Here is a 23,780-nt window from a genome sequence, read left to right as displayed (position 1 = left end):
GACTTGCAAATTTTGTAGGTACTCAGTAACCCTCTAGCCCCCAAGGGTGACTAGCATCTATTTTCTCCTTACAGCATCTTGGCTAAATCAAACATAACATTCATGAGAATTAAGGAAGTGATCATCAACATAAGAATCCTTTGATTGTTTAAAAAATTATCTTTGTCAGTGCCATTGGAAATATATAGAGAACAGTATGGAGAAGAAACATATTGATCTTAGGGTGTAAAGGGTTTATTATGTATCACTTCACAAAACAATCCGTTCAAATGGTAAATTAAGTCTGCGGTACTCCATTTGCATCCTCTTTTCATCTCTTGGATTTTGGACTGAAACTAATGTTGTAGCAGTCCCGGGCCTACCCTGTCGGCCAACTCGCCCAGCAAGATGCAAATAAGCGTCAATATTTCTGGCCACTTCTGTTAAATACACATGGTCCAGTTCTTTGAAATCCAGACCCCTCACTGTTTCTTCTGTCCCAACCACAATATTGATCTGTCCGGTTTGAAACTCTGTGAGGAATTTCTCATATTCCTCAGGATCCTGATTAGCAACTTTTTGATACAGAGCTACTGCATTTAGTCCAAGGTCTCTTAACTCCCAGACAAAATCATCAACTGATAGAAGACGGTGAATGAACACCAGACCAGATTTCTGGCTTGACTCCCTGAAAACTCTGTGAAAGACATCAACAAAGTTTGTGAGAAACTTTTTGCACTTCATTTGGCCTCACAATGGTTATGTTAAGGAATGGGAAAATAAATGGATTTTTATAGGAATTAGAAGTAATTAAAAAGGAGAACAATGCTGTCAGTGACATTTGATTCCTTGTCACAAAAATTAAGACCAGTTGTTTTGACTTTGAAATAATATTTTTAGTGATTTATTTGCATTGGCACCTCAAGTTTTGGAGTTCAAAAACATGCCTCTATTTGTAGCTTACTGTTTCTTTAAAGATCTATCGAACCACTCTCAGAGAAAACACTGTGTACATGAAGAAATAGACTCCTGAAGAGTGACTACCATCTACATGTAATTTCTCACTACAATTATATCATGCCTAAATCACACCTCAAGGTCACAAGAATAAAGGAAATGATTACTAACTAAAGAAGTTCTTGATTGTTACACAGGTAATTACTTACCTGGCAAGTGCTTGTGCTTTGGTAAGACCAACAGATTCATCACAGATAACATATTGGTGCTTAATGCATGGTGGAACTTTACAAGGCCATCCTTCAAGAGTGGAAGACTGTACAAGTTTGACATGATCTCCCCAGCCAATTTCTGTTAGGTCCTCTTGGAGAACATCATTCACAGTTGCAGAAGCTCCAATCATCTGGATGTACTTAACCTTTAATAGACAAAGAGAGAGAAAAACTCTGATTATCCAAAAGGATTTTTAGCCTTGACAGACCTTTGCTGATGCTTTATGAGAAAAAAAATTATGTTGGTTCATCTACACTGCAGGACTTAGCTTACAAATCACAAGCTGATTTACAAAAACCACAGAGCACTACTAACACTGATTTAAGGACTACAGACTGAACCAAATGCAAAACAACAATTAGCAATTTAGATTTAAAAGAAGAAATTAGTTTTTACAGAGAAATCTACACCAAACGTAGAGAGGAAATACAAAAGAGGTGGTTCATCTTAGAAAAAGGCAAAGAGTCATCTTTTATATTGTTGGAGAATATGACCATCAGTTTCAAGATCAAGCATGCTGTATTTCACAGGGTCATCACACTACTGCATGAATAATGGGTGCTGTACCTCATCATGATATGCAGAAGACTCGCTGAACATTAATAAAATGAATTTCTTTAAATTAACCTTAGATAACTGAAGAATAATTTCCACCACTGTCTTTGCTGCTCTAGGATAGTTTGCCCGGTGAGTGAGCCTCTTGAATGAGGACCTCTTATGAAGTGGCAAAAGAACTTTGTCCACTTCATCAATTATGATCCTTTTAGTGCGCTGCACTAGTGCAGGATCCTTCTCAATTATTTCAAGAATCCTCTTAGGGGTTCCAATGGCTATCAAAGGTTTCTTTGCCTTATCTTTCAATCTTGCCTCTTGTTTTCTTAAATCAACACCACTCACCTAAAGTAAAACAAAGAAAAAAATTAATATTATTCCATCTTGAAGAAGATGAATATTTTAGTTTCAAGAGTAGGGAAGCTCTTTGAGTTAGATAACCAGAAGTAGAAAACTGTCAGATCCCTCATTCTTTGTGACAAACATTCCCTTACACTATACCTATCTCAGTAAAGGAGGGGGGTGAATAGGCTAACGGATCGGTGGTTTCTGAGAATTATTTTGCCCGGATTTTGGATTTAGAGCAAAATTTTAACAGATTTGCGGACTCTGAAATTGCAACAGTTCGCGGTTTTGTCAGTTTTTTAGGTCCAGATCTTGGATTTTGCTTGTGTGGAAGTTCAGATTGTGGATCTGAACGATCGTCAGAAATGCGTTGTTTTCTGAGTATGTGTATTCTTTTGTCACGAACGAGACTCTCTGCATGTCACACATCAGGGAAATAGTAACGCACTGGGACATCTGCTGTGTTCGCGCCCTTATCCCCTGGGGGGGGACTCCCATATGAAACAGACGGGGATGCTCGTTGTCTCGCTTAGGGGTGTAAATTTTGGATTTTGGTCTCGCTTAGAGTGTTCCAGGCAAAGCGCCAATATTTTAAGCCACCAAGGTCTCGTTTAGGGTTCTGCGAAGAAATACAGAATTACGCGAAGAGAAACAGAAGTAAAATTTTCTTTTTAACTTGTTTTGTTTACCGTATTACCTCAACATTAACTAGTTTTCTATTTTACCAAGTGCCAAAGAGACAATGCATGAACATGAGCGGTCTCTTGTAGGGGTCAAAATTTGCTTAAGCCATGCCCAGATGGTCTGGGGGTGGTTTAGGGGTTAAATTTCAAATTTCTGATGAGCATCCCCGTTTGTTTCATATGGGAGTCCCCCCCCTGGGCCTTATCCATGACACTGTACCCCACCAATTGCAATTCGCTTGAACGCCATTGCCTAGCTAACACACAACAGCTCAAGGTTTGTTTTTCACCTTTTTACGAGGCAAGTAGCCAACGGATTCGGATTTAACAATTTTTTTAAACGGACTGACGGATTTGATAATCAAGTCATAGGGTATCAGTGGATTTGCATACCCCTATTCACCCTCCTTGTAAAGTTAACAAGTAAATAATTTTGATTCTTGTTATCTTACTTCCCCTTTCAATTTCATTTTTTGTTATCCACTTAATTTGAACCTGTTTACTGATAGATTACATAGCTGTCAGCAACATGTATTATATTTTAGGAGAACTCACAAAAGACTCCACAACAGCTTTGTCACTGAGAAGGCGACGGGCCTCAAACAGCATCTGACTTGCCAGTTCTCTTGTGGGTACAATGATTATTGTGCCAAAGGTTTTTCCAGGAGATTGCAGAGTAGGCAATAAAAATACCATAGTTTTACCAGATCCAGTTTCTGATTGAATAAGAAGACTCTTTCCCTTTAGAACTATTGGTATTGCTTGTTTTTGGATGTTAGTGGGAGTGACAATGCCATAGAGTTTCAGCTTTTGTATAAGCTTTGGATGAAGATCAAAGTCTTCAAATGACAAAATTTTAGACGTGTCAATAACATCTGATTCGTCATTTTCCCTGTCCTTTTCATCACTCTCTTCTTTTCTTTCAAATATTTTTTCACCATCAAGTTCCTCCTCTGTCAAGGACTTGTATACCGGAGTTAGCCTTGCAAAGTCCTCTGCTGTGGGAATCCTAAACTCTGTCGTTCCATCATCATCAAGCAGGTCTTCTCTTTCCTCCTTAGTTAGTTCACTTACAATAGGCAGAGTTGTGACATTTGGAGTCACAAACGTATTTCTGTAATTTTCCTTTGTCGACTTGATCCCTGTTCTTCTTTCTTTGAAAACATTTTGTATATATCCCTCTGTAGTACTCCACAACTGCATGAATTCTTCATCTGGATCACGTTTCTTTTCCTTCTTTACACCTTTCCGTCTGATTCCTGTCACTCCACTCAATTCACCCTCGTTTCGTGGCTTTGAGGCCAAACAACGAACATTATTGATATGACAAGGAAAAAAGGTGCACCGTAGAAGAGGCTGAAGAAAAATGCTTTTAACATAAAATGGTTTCATCGTGAAATCGTCGGCAACTGGTCTAACCTTGAGCCGATAAAATTCAATATTAGTGTTAGAGTGCGTACCCTCAACGTGCGACGATAGATTTCTACCAGGCGTCTTAAGGCTACCCATCAATACAGGTAAACTGGCTCTAGCTCAAAATAGCCTTTGGATCCTTTGGAGGGTAGGGTAAAAGTGCAAACAAGGTATGCAATGTCGTATTTTACCTCAAAAGAGAGGAAATTGTTTATACGTTTAAATCGTTACGAATAAGGCTGAAACTATGTTTTTAATGTTCAACTTAAAATTTCTTTTCAGCCAGTGTGAAATATTTCAAAGGTCATCTCGAGTTTTATCCGTCCCTACTCAGTGAGAGATAGACTGTCACAAACACCTTCTTCCGCTCTTGTCTGTTCAGTCATGCAAGGACAGTCAAACAAACAAGTGGAACAGCAATTAAAATATACTCAACAGGTGATCACAACCGCATTAAATACCGTGTTAGTTAGGTGGTAATTTGAGAGATCTGTACGCAAACCATCAGAGGGTAAGTAATTTTTCCGATTCCGTTAATATGATTTGAAATTATTGTACAATCGTCCCGAGGTCAAGTAACAGCGATGTCTTCGTCACAAATTCATCGTGTCCTGTTTTAGGACTTACTCACAATTCATAATTAAGAAAAAATTTTTCAATTTTTTTTTTCACTAGCAGAGTGGGAGGAAAGATTCTGATGATAAAAACCAGCCAATTCTACCAAGCTAATGCCTTTTTCAAGAAACGACATTGCAAGATACCTTTTTGTGGTATGTGCAGAATTTAACTGTTCGGACAGGAAATGGGATTTATTCCGAGATAATTTCGTGTTTATACCTAAATTAATTTCACCTTTCTTATCTAGGGAATGCGTTTGAGTGTCTTGTATTTCTAAGCTCGATGCGCGTACGTAAAGTTCTCCTTTCGATCCAGACGTGTTGGCAATTGTGAGAGACAATAGGAGCAAGTAGTAGGATTAGCTACAGCTTAGACCTATCTTTGTCCTGTGAAATGTTTTTAAAATTTTGATTGGCTGTTACCATCGTTCGGTAAGAGAAAATCGAACGAGAAAGACAATAACGGAACTTTTGCTTTCTCGGAAGCTTCCCGCGTGAACGTGTTACTTTTGTGAGCTCGTTGACGTACATACTTCGATGATCTTTCAAGAGGCCCTTCGGATTCTTTGGAATTTGTTAACATGTGGCTTGTATTGATAGCATCATGAGCCGTTGTAATTATTGTTTGAAGAGCTGTGTGTGCAAAGTCACTCACGCATGTACTGGCATACTAATTATGAATAATAGATTTGATTACGGAAAAAGATACCACAAACGGTTTTAGGGGCTGTACGTAAGAATGACAGTGCTTTTTTCGAAGTCTTCCCTGATGAAATTTCTTAATCAATAGGAATCATCCCTGATGAAATTCCTTAATCAATAGGAATCACTGAGATTATTTCCTCGTAGCGCCCTCATCAATTCTATTTGATACTGCTAATCCTATTGTAATCTCAATTAGCAGCCAATCAGAATAAAGACCATACGTCAGAGAGTGTAGCCGACCTAATTGGTAGTAAGTGCTGCATGGGTGGAAAATTGCAATTTATCAATGACATTCAGTTCAAGATTTGCATAAGTTTGTATCTGATGGGAGAATGGCAATGTTTCTTGATCAAACGAAGTGATAAATGAATAAATCACACCACTGAGAGCCAGTCAGTACAAGGATCACATGTTTTCAGTGATTTTAAAATCAATGTGATAATAAAAATGAATAAAAAATAGCTTTAGATGTTAAATTTAATTTTTTTTGCCTGCAGACAAACCTTTACTCCTATGATTGTAAATGTTGTTCAAATTTGAAATGTGCACAATATTTTCATTTGATGACCCATCGCACACTATCGATAAATCTTCAAAAGTACTCTTGAGGATTTGGAAAGCTTGTTCTTGATATAATAGTATTTAATTGTGGGTGTTAATTTCTATTCATCATTAATTATATTGGGCTTGATAATCCTGTCAGTAATAATAACATGATATGGAGTAATATAAATTTACTCCCAACCAATATCATTTCATATTGGATAACTATTTTGTAGATTCTTTTTTACAATATGGTAAACAGTATTACTTTCACTTAGACACCCATACTTAAGAACTATGTTTAGGCATGAGTGATTTATTGTTTGGGATCAAACTTTTGTGCCTAGACATGCAAAGCTTGGCACACTTTAAATAATTTTAAAAAATAATTACAAATTTTCCAGAAATAGTTATGTACAAAATCATCTAAATTAGGAAAGGATTTTTTTTGTAGTTCACTGACATCTACATTGTTTTCTTCGAGCTTCTGTGATATGACAAATTACGCGAAATGCTTTGTATATCAAATATCAGCCTGTTGATTTTAGGGAGCCAATATTGTTCAGAACACAGTTAGCAACTTTCCTTTAATGATTGCACAAGGAAAATTTATTTTCAATCAGTAAACACCTTATCTTTCTGTCACTGAGCTCTGCACTCTTTGTTAGGATAAATTTAATTTGCCCAGCTCAGTAATCTTAATTGTCTTTGAAAGGTGGAAAACTGAAAGCATTCCATTCGAGGTCTTAATGTCAAATGTCTTCATCTTGGTCTAATAAGAAATTGGAAATCACACTCTTCAAAAAAATAAGAAATCATTTAGGTGTTGTGATATCAGCATCAAATGTCTTGAATATTACTCAACAAGATGAACTGTCTCACTAATTGTTTAGTGATGAATAAGTTTTTTTTTATGACAAAATAATCTGGAAAACATAATTTATCAATGATAATTACAACATGTGAAATATGGTAAATAAAGTGCTGTCATTATTAATTGAAAATGTGCATTGTAAACTAAACAGGTGACAAAATCTCTGAAATCATAGCATACTGTGTAGTGAGTTCTGTATCAGAAAAGTGCCTGCTCCTCCAAGCATGACAAAGTTTTTCTGAACATCAGAGCATTCCAGTTTTGCATGTGTTAATCAATTGAGAAGCTCTTTTAAAAGGGTTATAAGACCAAGATAGTTCATAATTTTAGACTATGCTATCATTGCCTAGTATAATTTCCTTTAGGAAGTGTGGCTTTCAAGAACCCTCACCCCCCCCCCCCTCTTTTCATATTTTATTTTTTAATGACCCTTCCTGGATCAGAGAGGTATGTATATTTTCTAAAAAACTCTGAACAGCTTTGAATTAATATTTAACTCCTAATTTTGTCTGATTTTAGCAGAAAACCTTTAATTTTTTTCTCCTGCGGCTTAAATTAAGTCATATTTCAATTCAATGTTTTAAATCCTGCTTGTTATAAATAAATGGAATTTTTTTTTTCTCAGATCATATGGATGAGTGTAAATGCTGCACTCTTTGCCTCAACATACATGAAATATGGCACAACAAAAAAGTACCATTATCTGAGGATTATTATCAAGGTACCTATTGATTCCTCTGACTGACAGATTCATTTTAAAGTAACCTGAACACTGGATGTTACTTGCTGCATCAATAGTAAAAAAAATTGAGGTCTCTGACAAACTCTAAATTTTGAACATTTAAAACAATTTGTTTGGTCGCTCTGGGATAAACAAACAATTTGATTGGTTGCTCTGAGATAAACGGGCCATTTGATTTAACTTGGTTTTTTAGCATAATTTACACTAATCCATTTCCCAAATATTATCTCCCTAAAGTATATTAATTAAAAGTATATTAATTTAATTAATCTTGTTAAAACTAAATTTTTACGTGAAACTGATCTAACTTGCATTAATGAATAGCTTAATGATGGATTTTTGTTTCATTTTTTTTGTTGAATTAATGTTAAGATGAATCTTATGGTTTAAAACTGAAATGCTTATTCTTAAATAGACAGTGTGGTCTTTTTTATGGCAAAAGGCCAGACATGAAAAGTCTTCTTTAATCTGAATTAAATAATTTTGATGATATTGTTGTTCCTAGGGTGGACTCCCTTATGCCCGAGGTGCTGCAATGGTGTTGAACTTCAACTGCATGTTAATCCTGCTATCCATGTGTCGTAACATCATCTCTTTTATCAGAAGCAATCTCAATGTATGTTATTTACTAGATAGTACACAATCATAAAAAATTTTTTTGTGATTATTGTCAGGTTCAGCTGTACTGTGCTGCTATTTGATTGGTCAGCTTTATAGGCCATTGGTTTTACTCTTTAGTTAATGTGATGTGCTTGAGTTATCTCAAACCCAGTCATGAATTCACTTTGACAGAAACAATATATTTATTATCAATGATGATTCACTCTTATTTTTCCTAGTGTGGTTGGTGTGGAAGTATTATTAGCCTTTTGGACAAGAACATAACTTTTCATAAGTACTGCGCTTACACGATCTGCCTTTTCACTGGTGAGTGAGTTATATGATAACAAATCCCTTTATCCAGGGGTTGGTGTTTATGAATTTATGTCTCCACATAATGATTATTGATAGAATTTGTGGGCAAGTTATGGGCACTTTTCAATTGTAAGTCAAAAGCAGTTCACAATTTTATTCATTTGGTTTTCCTTTTCTATGTGTTGCAGTTACGTTAACTGCAATATTGTTTCTTAGAAAACTCAATCCCACATCCTCTCTCTGAACCAATGAGATACAAAACTGAAAGGAATCGTGACTAGGACGCTTGAATCTTCCTTGCTAGGACTACTGGTGGTTTCAGTAAGGGGTATTTATACTCAAATCTTGTACATGATCTTCTTTGTTCATTGTGATAATCACATCCAATGGCTTTTATTAGTTTTGGTAACTTCATCAAAACTCAGTTGAAGAGCACTTTTAATTTGCATCTTGCTACTTGGTAGCAAAAAGTTAATAAAACTGAAATCATCAATAACTGAAAGAGAGTTGTTATACCCTCAGGGTTAACAATGGCTTCTCTCCTATTTCATAAGCCAGGAGAATTTATAAATTACAGTACTGTAAATATATTTTTTCATAAATTTGTTTCTTGTTTACAGTGGTTCACATATGCGGCCACTGTTTCAACTTGACAAACCTCGTTGAGAGCCAATCAAAGGCTGACACAGAGATAGAACAGCATTTGAGTCAGTTAGATAACCCTTGGCTAAATCCTATCAGAGAATCTGGAGTTGTAAGTTGAAAGAAATGTTATTGTTTGGTATCAAGATCTATTATTTATTGTAGTTAGGTAGAGCCTGCTTATGAACTAAGTGGCCCATCTGGCTGGCACATAAATCCGGTTCCTTAGCATGAAGCAACTAGTAGTATTTCTAGTCCCCCCCCCCCCCCTTCCTGGATGAAATGCAAGTCTGTCACAGGGTTACCCCTAGCATTAAATTTGTTGGTACCCATTTTTCTCCTGGGTGAAGAGAGGCACTGTTAGAGTAAAGTATCTTACCCAAGATGACAACACAATGTCTCCAGTCAGGGCTTGTACCCGGACCACTTAATTCAGAGTCAAGCATATTAATATTATTGTGGATGATTATGAACTTTGTGAAATGAAAATAACGCTTTATCATGTAGAATGATTTAGCTTTAACCCTTTAACTCCCGTGATCTGATCGTTTTAAATTAATTCCTCAAGCTGGCGCTCCACACTTTCTTGATAATTAGTTATGAGAATTTGGTATTAGAACAAGATGCCTGGAACTTCTACCCTTCTTTTTTGCTGGATGCATGGTGTATGCATATTACTATCAGAAGAATTGCTAGTAATTGCAATGGGCTATATTAAGGTTATTGTTTGTTTATCCATAGGATCCTGTATCTGGATTGTTTCAGACAGGTACGATAAAATGATTATTAGGTTGTGAAAATTTTCACTCTAGAAATAAATTTAAAGAAATCACCTTGCATTTTAGTGGAAGATTCTCATCACAAACAGTATTTGGTAACTTAAAAGTAATGTTTTCCTTTCGATGCAGTGGCTGGGGTGACAGGTGTGGTGATGACTTTGTCATTAATTCTCATGATATCGTCGGCAACTGAACTTATAAGGTTTGCTTTTGATCAACTGAAGTTGATTTGTTAATTAAAGCTGTTTGAATGAGATGCAATCAGTAACTGTATGATGCATGATTATTAAGTCTAAAAGCTTGTCAAACACGACTATCAATGATTAAGTCATGGTTATAATCTTACTTTCCACAATTATCAATCGCAATAGAACACTCTTTGCCACTAATAATTGCAAGAGAAGGCCTTTGCGATTAATAACCTTAATTTTAGGATCTTATGACAAATAATTGTTGAATTTTTCACTCTGTAAATTAAAAAACACTCCTGACCAGAAATTAATAAACACCTGTTTATTAATTGTTATTATTATAATTATTATTATTAGTAGTGGTGATGTTCAAGTTAGCTTTTAATCAGCTTTAATGATGTTTAAATCTGTTGTGTAGTGTGGATATATAGAGACAGATTTTTCCATAAAAGCATCTGTTTCTCGATCAGACAAGTTAAGTGACTGTGAAATGAGGATTTTTCATCGAGGCCATCCATTAACCCTTTTATTAACTCCCAAGATCTGATTGTTAATTCTCCTCTCCAGCTGCTATACATTTCCCTGTAAATTTAATGGGTTATGAGAATTAAGTGTTAGATCAAGATAACAACTCCTGCCTGATAAGTTTGAGTATATTCTTTTTACCTGTTTGCAGAATAATGTGTGGATTTTTTAGAGAGAAGTTACATGTTAATCACTTCTGAAAAGTAAAGGGTTTATAATGATCATAAATTGATGTGACAGAAATTGAAGTCTTATTTACAAGTAATTAAAAAAAAATACCATCAGCTGATCACATAAGGAATCAAATAATCATCGATGTCATATTATCTGATTATTTGTTTATTAAATCCTTATTTGCAGGAGATCTTACTTTGAGACTTTCTGGCTCACCCACCATTTGTTTGTTGTCTTCTTTGGCTGCCTTGTTGTGCATGGCATTGGGTAATTACTCATTGACTGTCCATTTTATTGCTGACAGTGATTGTGTCATTTTTGAAAAATTCAAAAAGTAAATTTAAAATCATTTGAACATTTTCAGATATTTGAAAACCTCAATTGTTTGCCCACCAGCATCTCTAAAATTTTTGTCTTAAATAAATATATGAAGATGGCTTTTGTTTGGAAAAAAATCACCCTGTTCCATTATTATTGATATCTAATTAATCCCTTTATGAGAAACTTGAAATCTTAGTGTCATTCTTTTTCATCTTTTTAAATGTGGTGGCATTCCTTTGATAAAGTTAAAGTAGATCTCTCTCTCCCCCTCCCCCCACAGGTGTCTCAGACAGTACAATGCTATACTCATTTGTTTTCTTGCATGGAAAGGGCAGCACTTTAAGAGTAGAGTGCCATGCTCAAGATCATTCAACTCAACATAATGATGTTGTCAGGCTAGGGTTTGGACTCTTACTAACTCTGACTCCCTTTGTGCAGCACATTTAACCAAAATACCAGAAATCGGCCTGCTTCTAACTAATCCATAGGAATTTCAAGAGACTTATTCTTTTAGATGGTTAAAATGTTTGAATAAAATTGTCCTCTTAGTTAGTAAGCCTTTCAATTTCATTGTCACGGTCTGTTTCTCATGAATCAGTTCAACTTGTATTTGTAGGGATCTTCTACGTTATCAAACCAACATGAACGAGCATGATCCTGAGATCTGTGATAATGTAAATTATTGGAAGAATCATTCAACCAGCTGCTACAAAGTCCGACCACAGCTAGAAGCACCTGGAGCAATGGTACCATTACTGCCTTTTTTAAAACTATTTACCTCATACTTTAACTTAATGTTAGCAATGAATCCATATAACCTGATGTACACAGGTGAGAATGGTCAAATTTTGATGCTGGACTGAATTGTAAGTTTGTGACTATATGGACAATTGTTCATTTGTTTAGACATGGAAGTTTGTGATTTTCCCTATGATCCTGTATGGTGCCGAACGGTTACTCAGAATATACAGATCTTTCCAGAAGGTGACAATTCTTAAGGTGAGATCACATGTCTAAGAAATTATTTTGAATAGAATAAGAAAGATGGTAAGTTTTAAGCTTGGTAGAGAAATAGGGAGAGATGATTTTCATCTTGTCACAAGCGTGGGACAATCATATGAACTTTATCAAGGGCCTTGCTCACCATAGCCCATTGCAGAAACGTTAGAGGACTGGGATGAGTTTCTTATATTGATTACATTGAAAATCTAAACATTTCAACTGAAATGTTACTGAATGAATAGCTACCCAGCCAAGTTTGAGAGTTTTGAGCGGAAAAGTGTCCAGATTGGAGCCTTGCGAAAGTTGCAAAAATTCCATACAAACCCTTAAAATTTTTTGCCCCGTCTACCCAATTCATGCAAACTCTCCATTTTAGGTGATGTTTGAAAAGCTGTCATTTTGCCATTTTCCTCTTCTAAATACTTCTATTCTTGCTTAAAACTCTCAAATTTAGTTGATCTTTCATTTGATTATCCTAGTTTTTCAAACAAATGGAAAACAACCACACTCTTTCCCAGTCCTCTCATGTTTCTGCAATGGCCTGAATGGTCTCTATGGCCCAGTGGTAGAGTATCCAAGCACAGAATTGGAAGGTCTGACTGAAGTTCTATTCCTCATGGGGACTCAGTTTTTTCTTTGTCCCATGCTTGTGATAAGAGGTGTTATTTTAAATTTACTTATTACTTTTAGTTTAAATAGCATCCATTCAATTCATTTGATAGCATTAAACAAAACTGTTTATTCTTTGACATATGTCTAAGGAATAAATGTAAATTGTTCAACTATATTAGCTGTACAATACAGCGCACTCTATGAGAAATTAAATAGAAAGAGTTGTGATGTGTCCAACAGGTTACAATAAGTAGTTACTATTAATAATGATGATTCTTAACTTTGTCATTATTATTTATTAATTTTATATATTCCTTTTATTTACTTCTAAATAGTTTCTTATTTTTATAAGGTTGTAAAACATCCATCAAGGGTGCTTGAAATTCAGATGAAGAAAGATGGATTTACATGTGAAGCAGGACAGGTAAGAGATGCTACTGGAACTTATTATGCACAACTTTATTTGATTTGATGAGTTTCTTCAGCCTTAATTTAATTCTACAAACTCTGCAGCTAGTGAGTGAGCTTCATTTAATGTCCACTTATTTCTGTTTTAGTACATTTTTCTGAAATGTCCCAAGATCTCACATCTGGAGTGGCATCCGTTCACTTTAACATCTGTAAGTATGAATATATGGTTGTATTAATAAAACTTATTTGCAGTTTTAAGAAACTTTTATGAGGAGCAGGGTTGGTGCAGTGGTGGGAGTGTTCGCCTCCCACCACTGTGGCCTGGGTTCAATTCCCTGACCTGGTGTCACATGTTGGTTGAGTTTTTTGTTGGTTCTCGTCCTTGCACCGAAGGTTTTCTCCAGGACCACCGTCTCAGAAGATCAGGCAACCACTTCCTACATTATTGACTTTAAATAACTTGTTATATATTTAATTCAGTGTATAGTATCACTTAGGATTGTATCTGTTTTGCTTCACTGCACTCTGAGATTGGTCATAAAACAAATTCTGCTTCTGTCTCTACCAGTCTCGTACATATGTTAATCTGAAATCAGCTCATTAAGATTTGGTTTCCCTGCACTTGAGTCCATTTACCAGCAATTTCTTTGGGGTTCCTTGCTTGTATATCGTGTTTACAGTTAGCAGTGAGTGTGATCATGAGGGTTTTGTTGTGAAAGCACTGTTAACAATGTTACAATTCTAGATGTTACGGCAACCTCAAGGGGTTTTATTGTCAGATTCATGTGATATTAACAACGATTAATTGCTTTCCTGTCAAAAGTACGACCACATTACATGGTTGGCTGTTATTCTCAGGTTGACACCCTTTATGTAGTGTACTGTCATATTTATCACTTTTGATTGGTTAATAAACCATATAATGTGCAAATATTCTCTAGTTACTCAGTTCTGAGGATTTAGAGACTTGTTTCTTTCAAGCCCCGACTCAGGTATTTACATAAAACACGTCTCTATTCCAGGCCCCTGAGGAGTCATACTTCAGTGTTCATATCAGAAATGCTGGTGATTGGACAGGTAGTCAATTTTAGATGCAATTATAAATTAAAATAGAACCTTTATCTTTTGTTAGAGTGTGTGAAGTGGGCCGGTCACATAAAATCATCTCTTCCACTTACAGAACAAATCTCCCAATCTCCTGTGAATTAAATTAACTCTAATAAGACATTTAGATGAGAGTAAATTTTGATATATTTTTTCCTTTTAAGAGGGGATATCTTGAATAAACTTTGCCTTCAAATATTAGGTCAAGGAAGGTTGATTAGCCCAACACTTACATTGTGAGACAAACAATCAAAGGTTCATTTATTTATAATGCCATGATGAACAACAACATTCCAACCCCACTTGCACAATTCCATAAAAAACTATTAAGAAAGCTGACATGTGCAGGGCGGGATGAGTTGATGTGAGCCAGTCTGGAAAAAGCTTTGTTTTGTTGCATAAACATAAAGAAAAAACAAAAATGAGAAAAGAGTTGCATTTTTTTAAGGAATTGTGAGTTTCTTGTTCTAACTTGAAAAAATTACAGAAAAGTTATGATTCCAGAATTCCTCTTTGTGTGTGTTCCTGTGGCTGCAGGCGCCTTTTTGTCGCATCCAATTTAGGAGGAAATTTTCAACAGTTAGTGGTCATATAATAAAATGCTTATTGACTGAGTATGGTCATAGCCAACAAGAAAATATTTGGCTCTTGATCACAAGGGATGCCGACCTCGCTGCGCTCAGTCTCTACATCATGACCTCCAGCCAAATATTTGGCTCTTGGTCACAAGGGATGCCGACTTCGCTGCACTCAGTCTCTACATCATGACTTCCAGCCAAATATTTTCCCGTTCTGCCCTTCCACTCAGTCGATAAGTACATATTATTTATAGGTACATCTTTCTTTTTGTATACTGTACTTCTTTTATTTCCTATTTGTCTATTTATTATTTAGACAGCCTACACAGAGAGTTTGGAGCATATGACAGTGGAACAAAAGATATTAGCTCCTGTCCAAGGTTTAATAAATGCAAGTTTTTTAAGTATTTAATTTTTTAAATGTTGTTAGCATTAATATTTGATGATAGGTTAGCATGAAATCTAATCTTTTTTTTATGATCCTTTTTAAAAAAGTTGTTAATTGATTAATTTATGAGTGTTTTGCCTTGGCACCAACTGAAGTAATTAATCCTATGACCCCTAAGAGTGACTAACATCTATTATTGAAAACTGGATCATTTGATAATGCAATTTAAGACTTTTTATTGGCTTAGCTATTATGGTATATGAGCCAATATACCATAATCTACCAATATGGTAAGCATACACATCAGCTTAAAATTAAATGGGAACCAAAAAATGTAATAAAATTTAATAATTTAATTTAACGTTTTTAATAAAACAATTATTCCCCTCGCGCTTGTTGGATGTGAGATGATTGTAGCCAACTTGGCGCTATGCGCCTCGTTGGCTCTATATCATCTCATATCAAACGTACACTCATGGAATAATATTAAATTTCCCCATACAATATAAACCCTGTGTAACTCACAAGAAAAAGGAAATGATCGTCAACTAAAGAATAGCTTTTGATTCATAGTCAGCACCTTAGGAAATGCAAACAGAACAGTATAAAAAGGGTATAAAGGGGAAAGCCAAAGGTTTCTTGAAGAGAAATCATACTGAGGAATCTAGTTTATATTTTCGTCCTGTAGGTTGGCTGTGGATGGCCCTTTTGGGACATCAAGCACTGTAAGAGGCTCTTGTTCTTTATAATTACTTGCCTTAATATATATCTTGTTAGTAATGTTGATTATAACTGGACTGGATCTGGGATTTTTCCTAAGAAGGGGTGCACCACTAAGGAATGACACAGAATACTAATTGTATGAGAAAGCCACAAGTGTTCTTTATAAGTGGGGGGGGGGGTGTGCACCCCCTGCACCCCTCCCCTAGATCCACCCCTGCATAAGGAATGGTAGCTGTCTCAACATCATTGGACATTATGATTTCACTATGATTGTTTTCATTACTGTCATCGTTTACTTGTGATGTAGAAAACAATTATTTTATGTATTGATTTGTTTAGGATGTGTTCAAATATGATGTCATTATGTGTATTGGGGCTGGTATTGGAGTAACTCCCTTCGCATCAATATTGAAGTCTGTTTGGTGAGTACTTGTTTAATAGAGAAAGATTTTTATTCCCTTTATGTCGTTCTCTCTGATTCAGTTACCAGTAATAAATTTGGTTTAACTAGCCCTCTCAATCCATTTTAGTCCTTTCACTCCCATGAATTATCAAGACAAAATTTCTCCTTACAATATCAATTCATTATCAAGCAGACAAGTAATGAGAATGAGGAAAAAAGAAAATCAGGAGATTATCAGTTGATCCAATACCAAATTCTCCAAACTAAGATCATAAGTATTGTATGGCAGACAGTGAGGAGAATTACTATCATGCTACCATTGAGATCTTGGGAGTGAAAGGATTAATTAATTAATCCACCCTTGATTTTCTTTAATATTCTTTTATTTATTAATTTGTTCGTTCAACAGTTCTTGTAACTACTCTTTTCATTCAAATACAGCAAGAGCCATGGCTATCTTTGTTTTACTTAATATGCATTCTCTGACAATAGATATAATTTATTTAACAGTAACTATTAAATCTCCTCTTTTCTTATGGCAGGTATCGTCAGAACAAACGTCATTCTGACCTTAAGATCCAGAAGGTGTATTTTTTCTGGATCTGCCGAGATGAAAAGGCCTTTGAATGGTTTACAGACCTTTTAAGGTATTTGGAAGTTCAGGTAAAAAAAAAATACATGAATCACTTCGGTCATATATGGCTATACATGTCCATGATACTTAGATTATTTAAAACATTTGGGGTTAGAAGATCTCTTTTGGGTAAAATTACAAAATAATTATGGACAATAATAATTCCTAAATACCTTGAATTTCAGATGGCAGAATTGAATATGCAGAACTTTGTGGAATATCACATATATCTCACAGGATGGGACACTAAATTGGTAAAACTCCTTGAAATAAATGAACATGCTTTAGATATGTAAAACTATTAATATTTAAACTAGAGTTTGGTTTTGAGTCAATGTGACTCATCTCTGTTATTTCCTGCTTTAAAAATTTGTCGAGGGGAGGTTGAGTGTGTGGTGTGTGTTGATATGTTTTATCACCACCGCATACACGTTATATTTGCAATTAGAAGAAGGTGGACTGAGTTGAAGTTTAATGTTCATCTTACACCTTGTTCTAGGCAAATACGAATTGTGAAGTCTGATGGTATGTCCTCTCCCCCCTCAGTGATTTACACTTGAATTTCATAGTATATGCCCTGCATCGTTTTCTCTGTGTGTTCACGAGACCTAAAAAATATGGAAATGTCATATTTAACATGTAGCTATCATGTGGATTTTGGAAAGAAATTAAGTGCTCATGTGTAACTGCTTATTTCAGGCAACTCAGTCAGCGATACATCAGGGTGATCAAGAAGATAACATAACACATTTGGATGCTAAGACACAGTATGGCAGGCCAGAGTGGAACAAGATTTTTAAGGGTATTGGGGAGAAACATAAAGGGTGAGTAACAGTATTGGGAACTTCAGGGGTATAGGCTGCAATAATGAGCAAAAGAATGGAGGAAAGTATAGACATGTAAATCAACAGTTGGTGGCAGACACACATGTAGCTGTCTAGATGAGTTTTTAAATCAATGCTGCACAGTACTCTATTTACTCTGTCTCTTGGTTCATCAGTGACTTCAGCCTGCTTAACTTGTTGACTTTAAAAATTCCAACTCCACTTTTTTTGTCTGACATTTAATAGATTCTAGTATTCTAACAATTTTTCCTTCTCTGTTGTAGGACAGAAATTGGTGTCTTTTTCTGTGGACCAAGTGCTTTATCGCATATGTTACACAAAAAAGCCAACCAGTACAGTAATCCAAGCACAGGAGTCAAGTTTTGTTACAACAAAGAAAATTTCTAATTTTTTAGAAGGGCAAAAATCACTATCTTGTCACAGTATGATTTGCATTTAATGGAATCAGCTTCTTATTTGACTCAGCGCTTTAGTTAAAACCTTTAAAGATTCTATCCTGCCAAACTATGGTAATCAAGATTATTAATTAATATTTAAAATACTGGTAAGTGCATGTAGCTTGGTTAAGTTGTTCAGTGGACTGAATTTGTTAGAGTATGAAAATAATAGAGGGCTTCAGTGCAAGTTAATAGGGAGTTAAAGAAAACCATGATGCCCGGGGGGGTACTCGATGTATTCTTGGGTGGGGAGGTGTGGTGCAGCCCCTCGTACCCTGACCCTGTTTAAGACAAATATCGCTGATTTTCCTACCCTGTTTAAGACAGAATTCCGATTTTTGATACCCTGTTTAAGACATTTAATGTGCCTGGTATCAATGCCAAAATCAACGGAATTCAATATTAATTAAAATTAGAGCTTGTAAAAATTTTGCTGTTTATCTTCCAAGAAAAGATATCCTGCTTAAGACAAAAATTGATAAATCGATACCCTGATTAAGACCAAAAAGGATAAATTCGATACCCTGTTTAAGACAAAACTCTCAAAAAACATACCTTGGCTGGCCACACATCCCCATTAAGCCCTTATAAGGGAGTACTCCCCTCCCCCCCCCCCCCAGGCCAGATGGCACCAGCAATGGGTACATCACTAAACAAAATGTTTAATGAGTCAGAACAATGGCTGTGCACATGCATTGTAAATATTAATAGATTTCCTAGCATCCTTTGCAAAATAACATGAAATTACCAAATGTTGGGTTGTCTGGAGAGTGTAAAGAATGACAGCTAGTCTTTTTAATTTTTATTTTTTTTCTAACATTATTGGGTACCATTTTCAGTTTTGAGATAGTTTTGATAGTGAGAAAATATAGAAAGAAAAACAATATATATATCTTACTAACCAAGTGCGAGGGCCGTACTGGGAGAATATTGGCCTGAGGTCTTGACAATACGGACCGAGCGCAGCTCGGTCCGTACAAAAAAGACAGAGGGCCGATATTCTTCCAGTATGGTCCCGAGCAAGCTTGGTTAATAAGAGATTTATTATACAACTGAAGTTCAAAGGGACACAAGTGCAGTATCATTCGAGACCATTCTGGACAGTGCCCAGTCCAATACTGAGAGAATATTGGCTGGCAATAAAGCATTTTGATTGGTTGATTTTAGTTATTGGCCCTCTGACTGCCCGAGTCGTGTAGTAAAGTGAAAAATGCATACTGATGTTAGGGTGTTAAGGGTTAATAATGAATCAAGATGTAATATTTTAAAAAAGAAAGTCATCTTATTTCTTTAAAAGGGTGAGGAAACCTTATAAATCTAATGGCACCTAGGACACTATGTAATCTGAGAGAGGAGATATCATTGTTACTTAATTTTTCACTGTTGTACTGATTGGCGTTTGTTGTAACTTCAGTAAAAAAAGTGAGTTCCAGTCAAGAAAATGTGTACTGGATGTTTTAGAATATACACAAACAATGATTTACAATTATTCACTAGAGTGGGATATCAACTACTTTAACCAAAACTGAGGGGAATAAGCCTCAGGAGAACCAGAAAATTAGTTTATTTTTGTTAACATACCACAAAATGGTCAAAAATAAAACTCCTAAATGACACTCTTGCCTATTCTGCTGCTTGAAGGTGAATAATGCCTGCTAATCACTTCTGAGTTAGCCCACCAGTTCATGAAAAAAGCACCTTTCAGTTGTGAAATATTCACTTCTATTTATCATTATTCTACACTAGACTTGCTATGAAAAATCTGATTGGTTGAGAGCATTCAGTTCATATCCAATAATGTGTCAAGTTAACACGATAAATGCAATATATACAGTGGATATTGCATTTATCATATCAAGAACTAATTCTGCCTAGTTTCTATGCCCCTTGTTTGTGTAGTGTTTTCACACTTTTGCAAACTCAGAGAGAAGTGTCTCTTATAGATTGTTCAAAAATGTACCTTTAAGTTAATAAAACGATTATTGAATTTGGTTTTGCATGATATCATGCTCAACTGCATGCAGCAAATGCTTATTAATCACCCCATTGGCACAAAAATCAGTGGATATTTACCACACTATTCACCTTGCCTAAAAAACCTCAATGTATTTGATTTACTTGTGGAATTTGTAATAAAGGAACAAACACCCTTATTTCAATCATTTACAGTGCCAGTTACGATTGTGATGAAAATTAAAATATTTAATCAAATTGATAATTATGGTGCTGTTTGTGTCGATATGAGAGTTGGAGACGTTTGTATCTTTATGATAAATAATATTTAAAAATGTTACCATTATTGCTCAAACCCCAAACAGAAGAATAAGATTTTTTACTAAAAATGAGGTTCTCAGAAAGTTGTAATAAATGAGGCCTAACAATATCTCACTGGTGTATGGCTCATAATCTCTCAACTGGTGTGTTCTTAATGTTTTGTATTGGATGCAGAGTAGACCATTGTTGCCCTTTATTGGAGAAAAGATCACTTTTACTCTCTTATGTAAATCAAATGAAATGCAATTGGTGCAGGATTCACCTTTGAAGCTGGGCAACAAACAAACATTAAACAATATCTCTGGTCCGAATATTCCTAGGATATAGTAATCAACACAGCCTGCATCTTTGTAAACAATTTATCTGATACTGCTGAAGTCTTCTTTAGGAAAAGAAATTAAAAGCTCATTCCCCTGGTAAAAATATTTTCCTACTAAGCTTTTTCTTATAACAAAATTCACCTCCACCCAATTCCTGATCAAAAGAATCCAATAAGGAGACATTAAAAACTGGTTCTAAATCAAGGAACTCCTGTCCAACTCAGTTAATTCTTGCTTATTATAAACCCTGGGTTAATTATCATCCAATAAATGGCTAAGGTTGTACCTAAGTGGTTCCCCTTAATGGTTAGCCCCTTACTCCATCTTCAACTTTCCTAAATTGACTTGCTTTCTCTACCCAGTTAGTAAAAGTAGTGATCAAAGCCACTTCGACAGATATCTTGTGCCTTCACCTCAACCTGTCTAATAAATTACTTTCAGTTCATCTCCATCTTTCTAATTAGCTGTTGAAGCATACTTGCTCTGAAATAGACCTTTCCAGACCAGGACCCACATCTGAGATGAGGGTTCTAGATGCAGCCATACATGGAATGATTTGAAGTGTCCTTGATCGACTGAATCTCCAAATTTTCAAAATTTTCGCTCTTCCTCAGTTTACTCATCAATAAAACAAAGGTATTGAATAGTGCCCAGGTCATCAATTTATGGTACCTCAAGAGTTCATGTTCATTTTCTTATTAACACCAGAATTTGTGATGGTACATTTCAGATAAGATTTTTATTGAAAATCCACAAAAAGCCAAGAGAATGAGACTTCTGCTTTTGAACTAAGATGATTAAGGAAAGATGTATCAATGATTTCAATGCACATTAACTCCTTTAGTGCTATCACCAATTTATGAAGGCCCTTACAAGGGAAAATTTGAGGAGGGCACTTGCTATGAGGGGTCACTTCCTGGAGTGAGGGCACAGAATTAAATCATTGCACAAGTCATTTTCGTAGCCTATGGCATTCTCCATACTCAATTTTCAGGAGTATAATCTTGTTTAAGGGAAAACCTGAACCTTCGTGGAGCTTTAATATGACCACCTAGTGCTTTAAGATACACTTCACACGTTCAATCCAACAAAATTTTAATAGGCATTGACGTAAATCTCCTTACAGTTTTTGTATCTTTCCAAAGGTAGTCTAAGCAAAAAAATTTTGAACCTGTTTACAATATTTTAGAACTGAAACAATGCAAAAAAAGAAAAACTTGAACTACGAAAAAACCCCAGATACTAGTTGCCTTATGTAGTTTTAATAATCCAACTGTTAGGTCAGTGTTCAGGGATTTTAATGTCCACCTCTCAGACGCAGCACCAAATGAAGGGTTGATTCTTTTTGGATGTTGTAGTCGCTCAAGGTGCGGCCATCTTCAAGTTGCTTGCCAGCAAAGATTAACCTTTGTTGGTCTGGGGGAATACCTTCTTTGTCCTGAATCTTGGTCTTGACATTCTCAATTGAATCACTGGGTTCAACCTCCAAGGTGATTGTTTTGCCAGTCAGGGTCTTCACAAAGATCTGCATGCCACCCCGCAGGCGCAACACCAGGTGGAGGGTTGATTCCTTCTGGATGTTGTAGTCACTCAGGGTGCGACCATCTTCTAACTGCTTCCCGGCAAAGATCAACCTCTGTTGGTCTGGAGGGATACCTTCTTTATCTTGTATCTTTGTCTTGACATTCTCAATGGAGTCACTGGGTTCAACTTCAAGGGTAATGGTTTTGCCTGTAAGGGTTTTTACAAAGATCTGCATACCACCACGCAGACGCAGCACAAGGTGAAGAGTTGATTCCTTCTGAATGTTGTAGTCGCTCAAGGTACGGCCATCTTCTAATTGCTTTCCTGCAAAGATCAATCTCTGCTGATCCGGGGGGATGCCTTCTTTATCCTGGATCTTCGTTTTGACATTTTCAATCGAATCGCTGGGCTCTACCTCGAGGGTAATGGTTTTCCCTGTCAGGGTCTTGACGAAGATCTGCATACCACCACGCAGACGCAAAACAAGATGGAGGGTTGATTCTTTTTGAATGTTATAGTCACTCAGGGTGCGGCCATCTTCCAACTGTTTGCCCGCGAAAATCAACCTCTGCTGGTCGGGTGGGATGCCCTCCTTGTCCTGGATTTTTGTCTTGACGTTCTCGATTGAGTCGCTGGGTTCAACCTCGAGGGTAATTGTTTTTCCTGTCAGGGTCTTAACGAAGATCTGCATACCACCACGCAGACGCAAAACAAGATGGAGGGTCGATTCTTTCTGGATGTTGTAGTCGCTCAGGGTGCGGCCATCTTCTAACTGTTTGCCGGCAAAAATCAATCTTTGCTGGTCGGGTGGGATACCTTCTTTGTCCTGGATCTTTGTTTTGACGTTCTCGATGGAGTCGCTTGGTTCTACTTCGAGGGTGATTGTCTTGCCTGTGAGAGTCTTGACGAAAATCTGCATTCCTCCTCTCAAACGCAACACCAAATGAAGGGTTGATTCTTTCTGGATGTTGTAGTCGCTCAGGGTACGGCCATCTTCCAATTGTTTGCCGGCGAAAATCAACCTTTGTTGATCGGGAGGGATACCTTCTTTGTCTTGGATCTTTGTCTTCACATTTTCAATGGAGTCGCTCGGCTCAACTTCAAGCGTGATGGTCTTTCCCGTCAGAGTTTTCACAAAAATCTGCATTCCACCTCTCAGGCGAAGAACCAGATGAAGAGTTGACTCTTTTTGGATGTTGTAATCACTCAGGGTTCGGCCGTCTTCGAGTTGTTTCCCTGCGAAAATAAGACGCTGTTGGTCGGGCGGGATGCCTTCCTTGTCTTGGATCTTTGTC

General features: G+C 36.3%; 3 protein-coding genes across 5 annotated transcripts; 1 reads left to right on the top strand and 2 right to left on the bottom strand.

Annotated features, from left to right (window-relative positions):
- Window positions 1–218: 218 nt before the first annotated feature.
- LOC111333609 (uncharacterized) lies at window positions 219–4,287 on the bottom strand. The gene is made up of 4 exons (XM_022939224.2): window positions 3,345–4,287; window positions 1,837–2,106; window positions 1,146–1,354; window positions 219–676 (listed from the first exon to the last, which is right to left on the bottom strand). Exons 1-4 carry the CDS (start codon window positions 4,179–4,181, stop codon window positions 250–252), a joined length of 1,743 nt encoding a protein of 580 aa, XP_022794959.1. The 5' UTR covers window positions 4,182–4,287; the 3' UTR covers window positions 219–249.
- A 65-nt stretch (window positions 4,288–4,352) lies between these two features.
- On the top strand, window positions 4,353–19,983 carry LOC111333607 (NADPH oxidase 2). 3 transcript variants are annotated; one of them, XM_022939222.2, is made up of 21 exons: window positions 4,365–4,713; window positions 4,881–4,972; window positions 7,567–7,662; window positions 8,189–8,299; window positions 8,523–8,610; window positions 9,219–9,352; window positions 9,982–10,009; window positions 10,149–10,221; window positions 11,096–11,176; window positions 11,847–11,976; window positions 12,137–12,229; window positions 13,197–13,268; window positions 13,402–13,464; window positions 14,278–14,332; window positions 15,254–15,317; window positions 16,014–16,050; window positions 16,388–16,470; window positions 16,994–17,114; window positions 17,271–17,339; window positions 17,785–17,909; window positions 18,194–19,983. In XM_022939222.2, the coding sequence occupies exons 2-21, from the start codon at window positions 4,931–4,933 to the stop codon at window positions 18,315–18,317; spliced, it is 1,689 nt and encodes a 562-aa protein (XP_022794957.1). In that variant the 5' UTR covers window positions 4,365–4,713; window positions 4,881–4,930; the 3' UTR covers window positions 18,318–19,983. The 3 variants fall into 3 exon arrangements, 2 of the variants coding, with proteins under 2 accessions (XP_022794957.1, XP_022794958.1); XM_022939223.2 differs by having other exon boundaries at window positions 4,878–4,972; XR_002695163.2 differs by lacking the exon at window positions 18,194–19,983 and having other exon boundaries at window positions 4,353–4,713; window positions 16,994–17,098; window positions 17,785–17,910.
- Window positions 19,984–22,039: 2,056 nt separating this feature from the next.
- On the bottom strand, window positions 22,040–23,772 carry LOC111333579 (uncharacterized). The gene has a single exon (XM_022939185.2). The coding sequence runs from the start codon at window positions 23,630–23,632 to the stop codon at window positions 22,259–22,261; it is 1,374 nt and encodes a 457-aa protein (XP_022794920.2). The 5' UTR covers window positions 23,633–23,772; the 3' UTR covers window positions 22,040–22,258.
- Between the last annotated feature and the right edge of the window lie 8 nt (window positions 23,773–23,780).

Source organism: Stylophora pistillata, chromosome 8, assembly GCF_964205215.1.
Source record: "Stylophora pistillata chromosome 8, jaStyPist1.2, whole genome shotgun sequence".
In the NCBI taxonomy this organism is placed as follows: Eukaryota; Metazoa; Cnidaria; class Anthozoa; order Scleractinia; family Pocilloporidae; genus Stylophora; species Stylophora pistillata.
The sequence above is the reverse complement of the archived record's forward strand: the minus strand, read 5'-3'. Positions and strand labels throughout refer to the sequence as shown.

Bases quoted from the DNA above. Each gene is read 5' to 3' on its own strand.
- LOC111333607 (XM_022939222.2), top strand. From the start codon at position 4,931: ATGCCTTTTTCAAGAAACGACATTGCAAGATACCTTTTTGTG. The intron at 11,177-11,846 runs GTAATTACTCAT...TTGTATTTGTAG, and splicing joins CTTGTTGTGCATGGCATTGG to GGATCTTCTACGTTATCAAA. The intron at 13,269-13,401 runs GTAAGAGATGCT...TTTCTGTTTTAG, and splicing joins TTACATGTGAAGCAGGACAG to TACATTTTTCTGAAATGTCC.
- LOC111333609 (XM_022939224.2), bottom strand. From the start codon at position 4,181: ATGAAACCATTTTATGTTAAAAGCATTTTTCTTCAGCCTCTTCTACGG. The intron at 2,107-3,344 runs GTGAGTTCTCCT...GTTTTACTTTAG, and splicing joins AAGCTGTTGTGGAGTCTTTT to GTGAGTGGTGTTGATTTAAG. The intron at 677-1,145 runs GTAAGTAATTAC...TGTCTTTCACAG, and splicing joins AAAGCACAAGCACTTGCCAG to AGTTTTCAGGGAGTCAAGCC.
- LOC111333579 (XM_022939185.2), bottom strand. From the start codon at position 23,632: ATGCAGATTTTTGTGAAAACTCTGACGGGAAAGACCATCACGCTTGAA.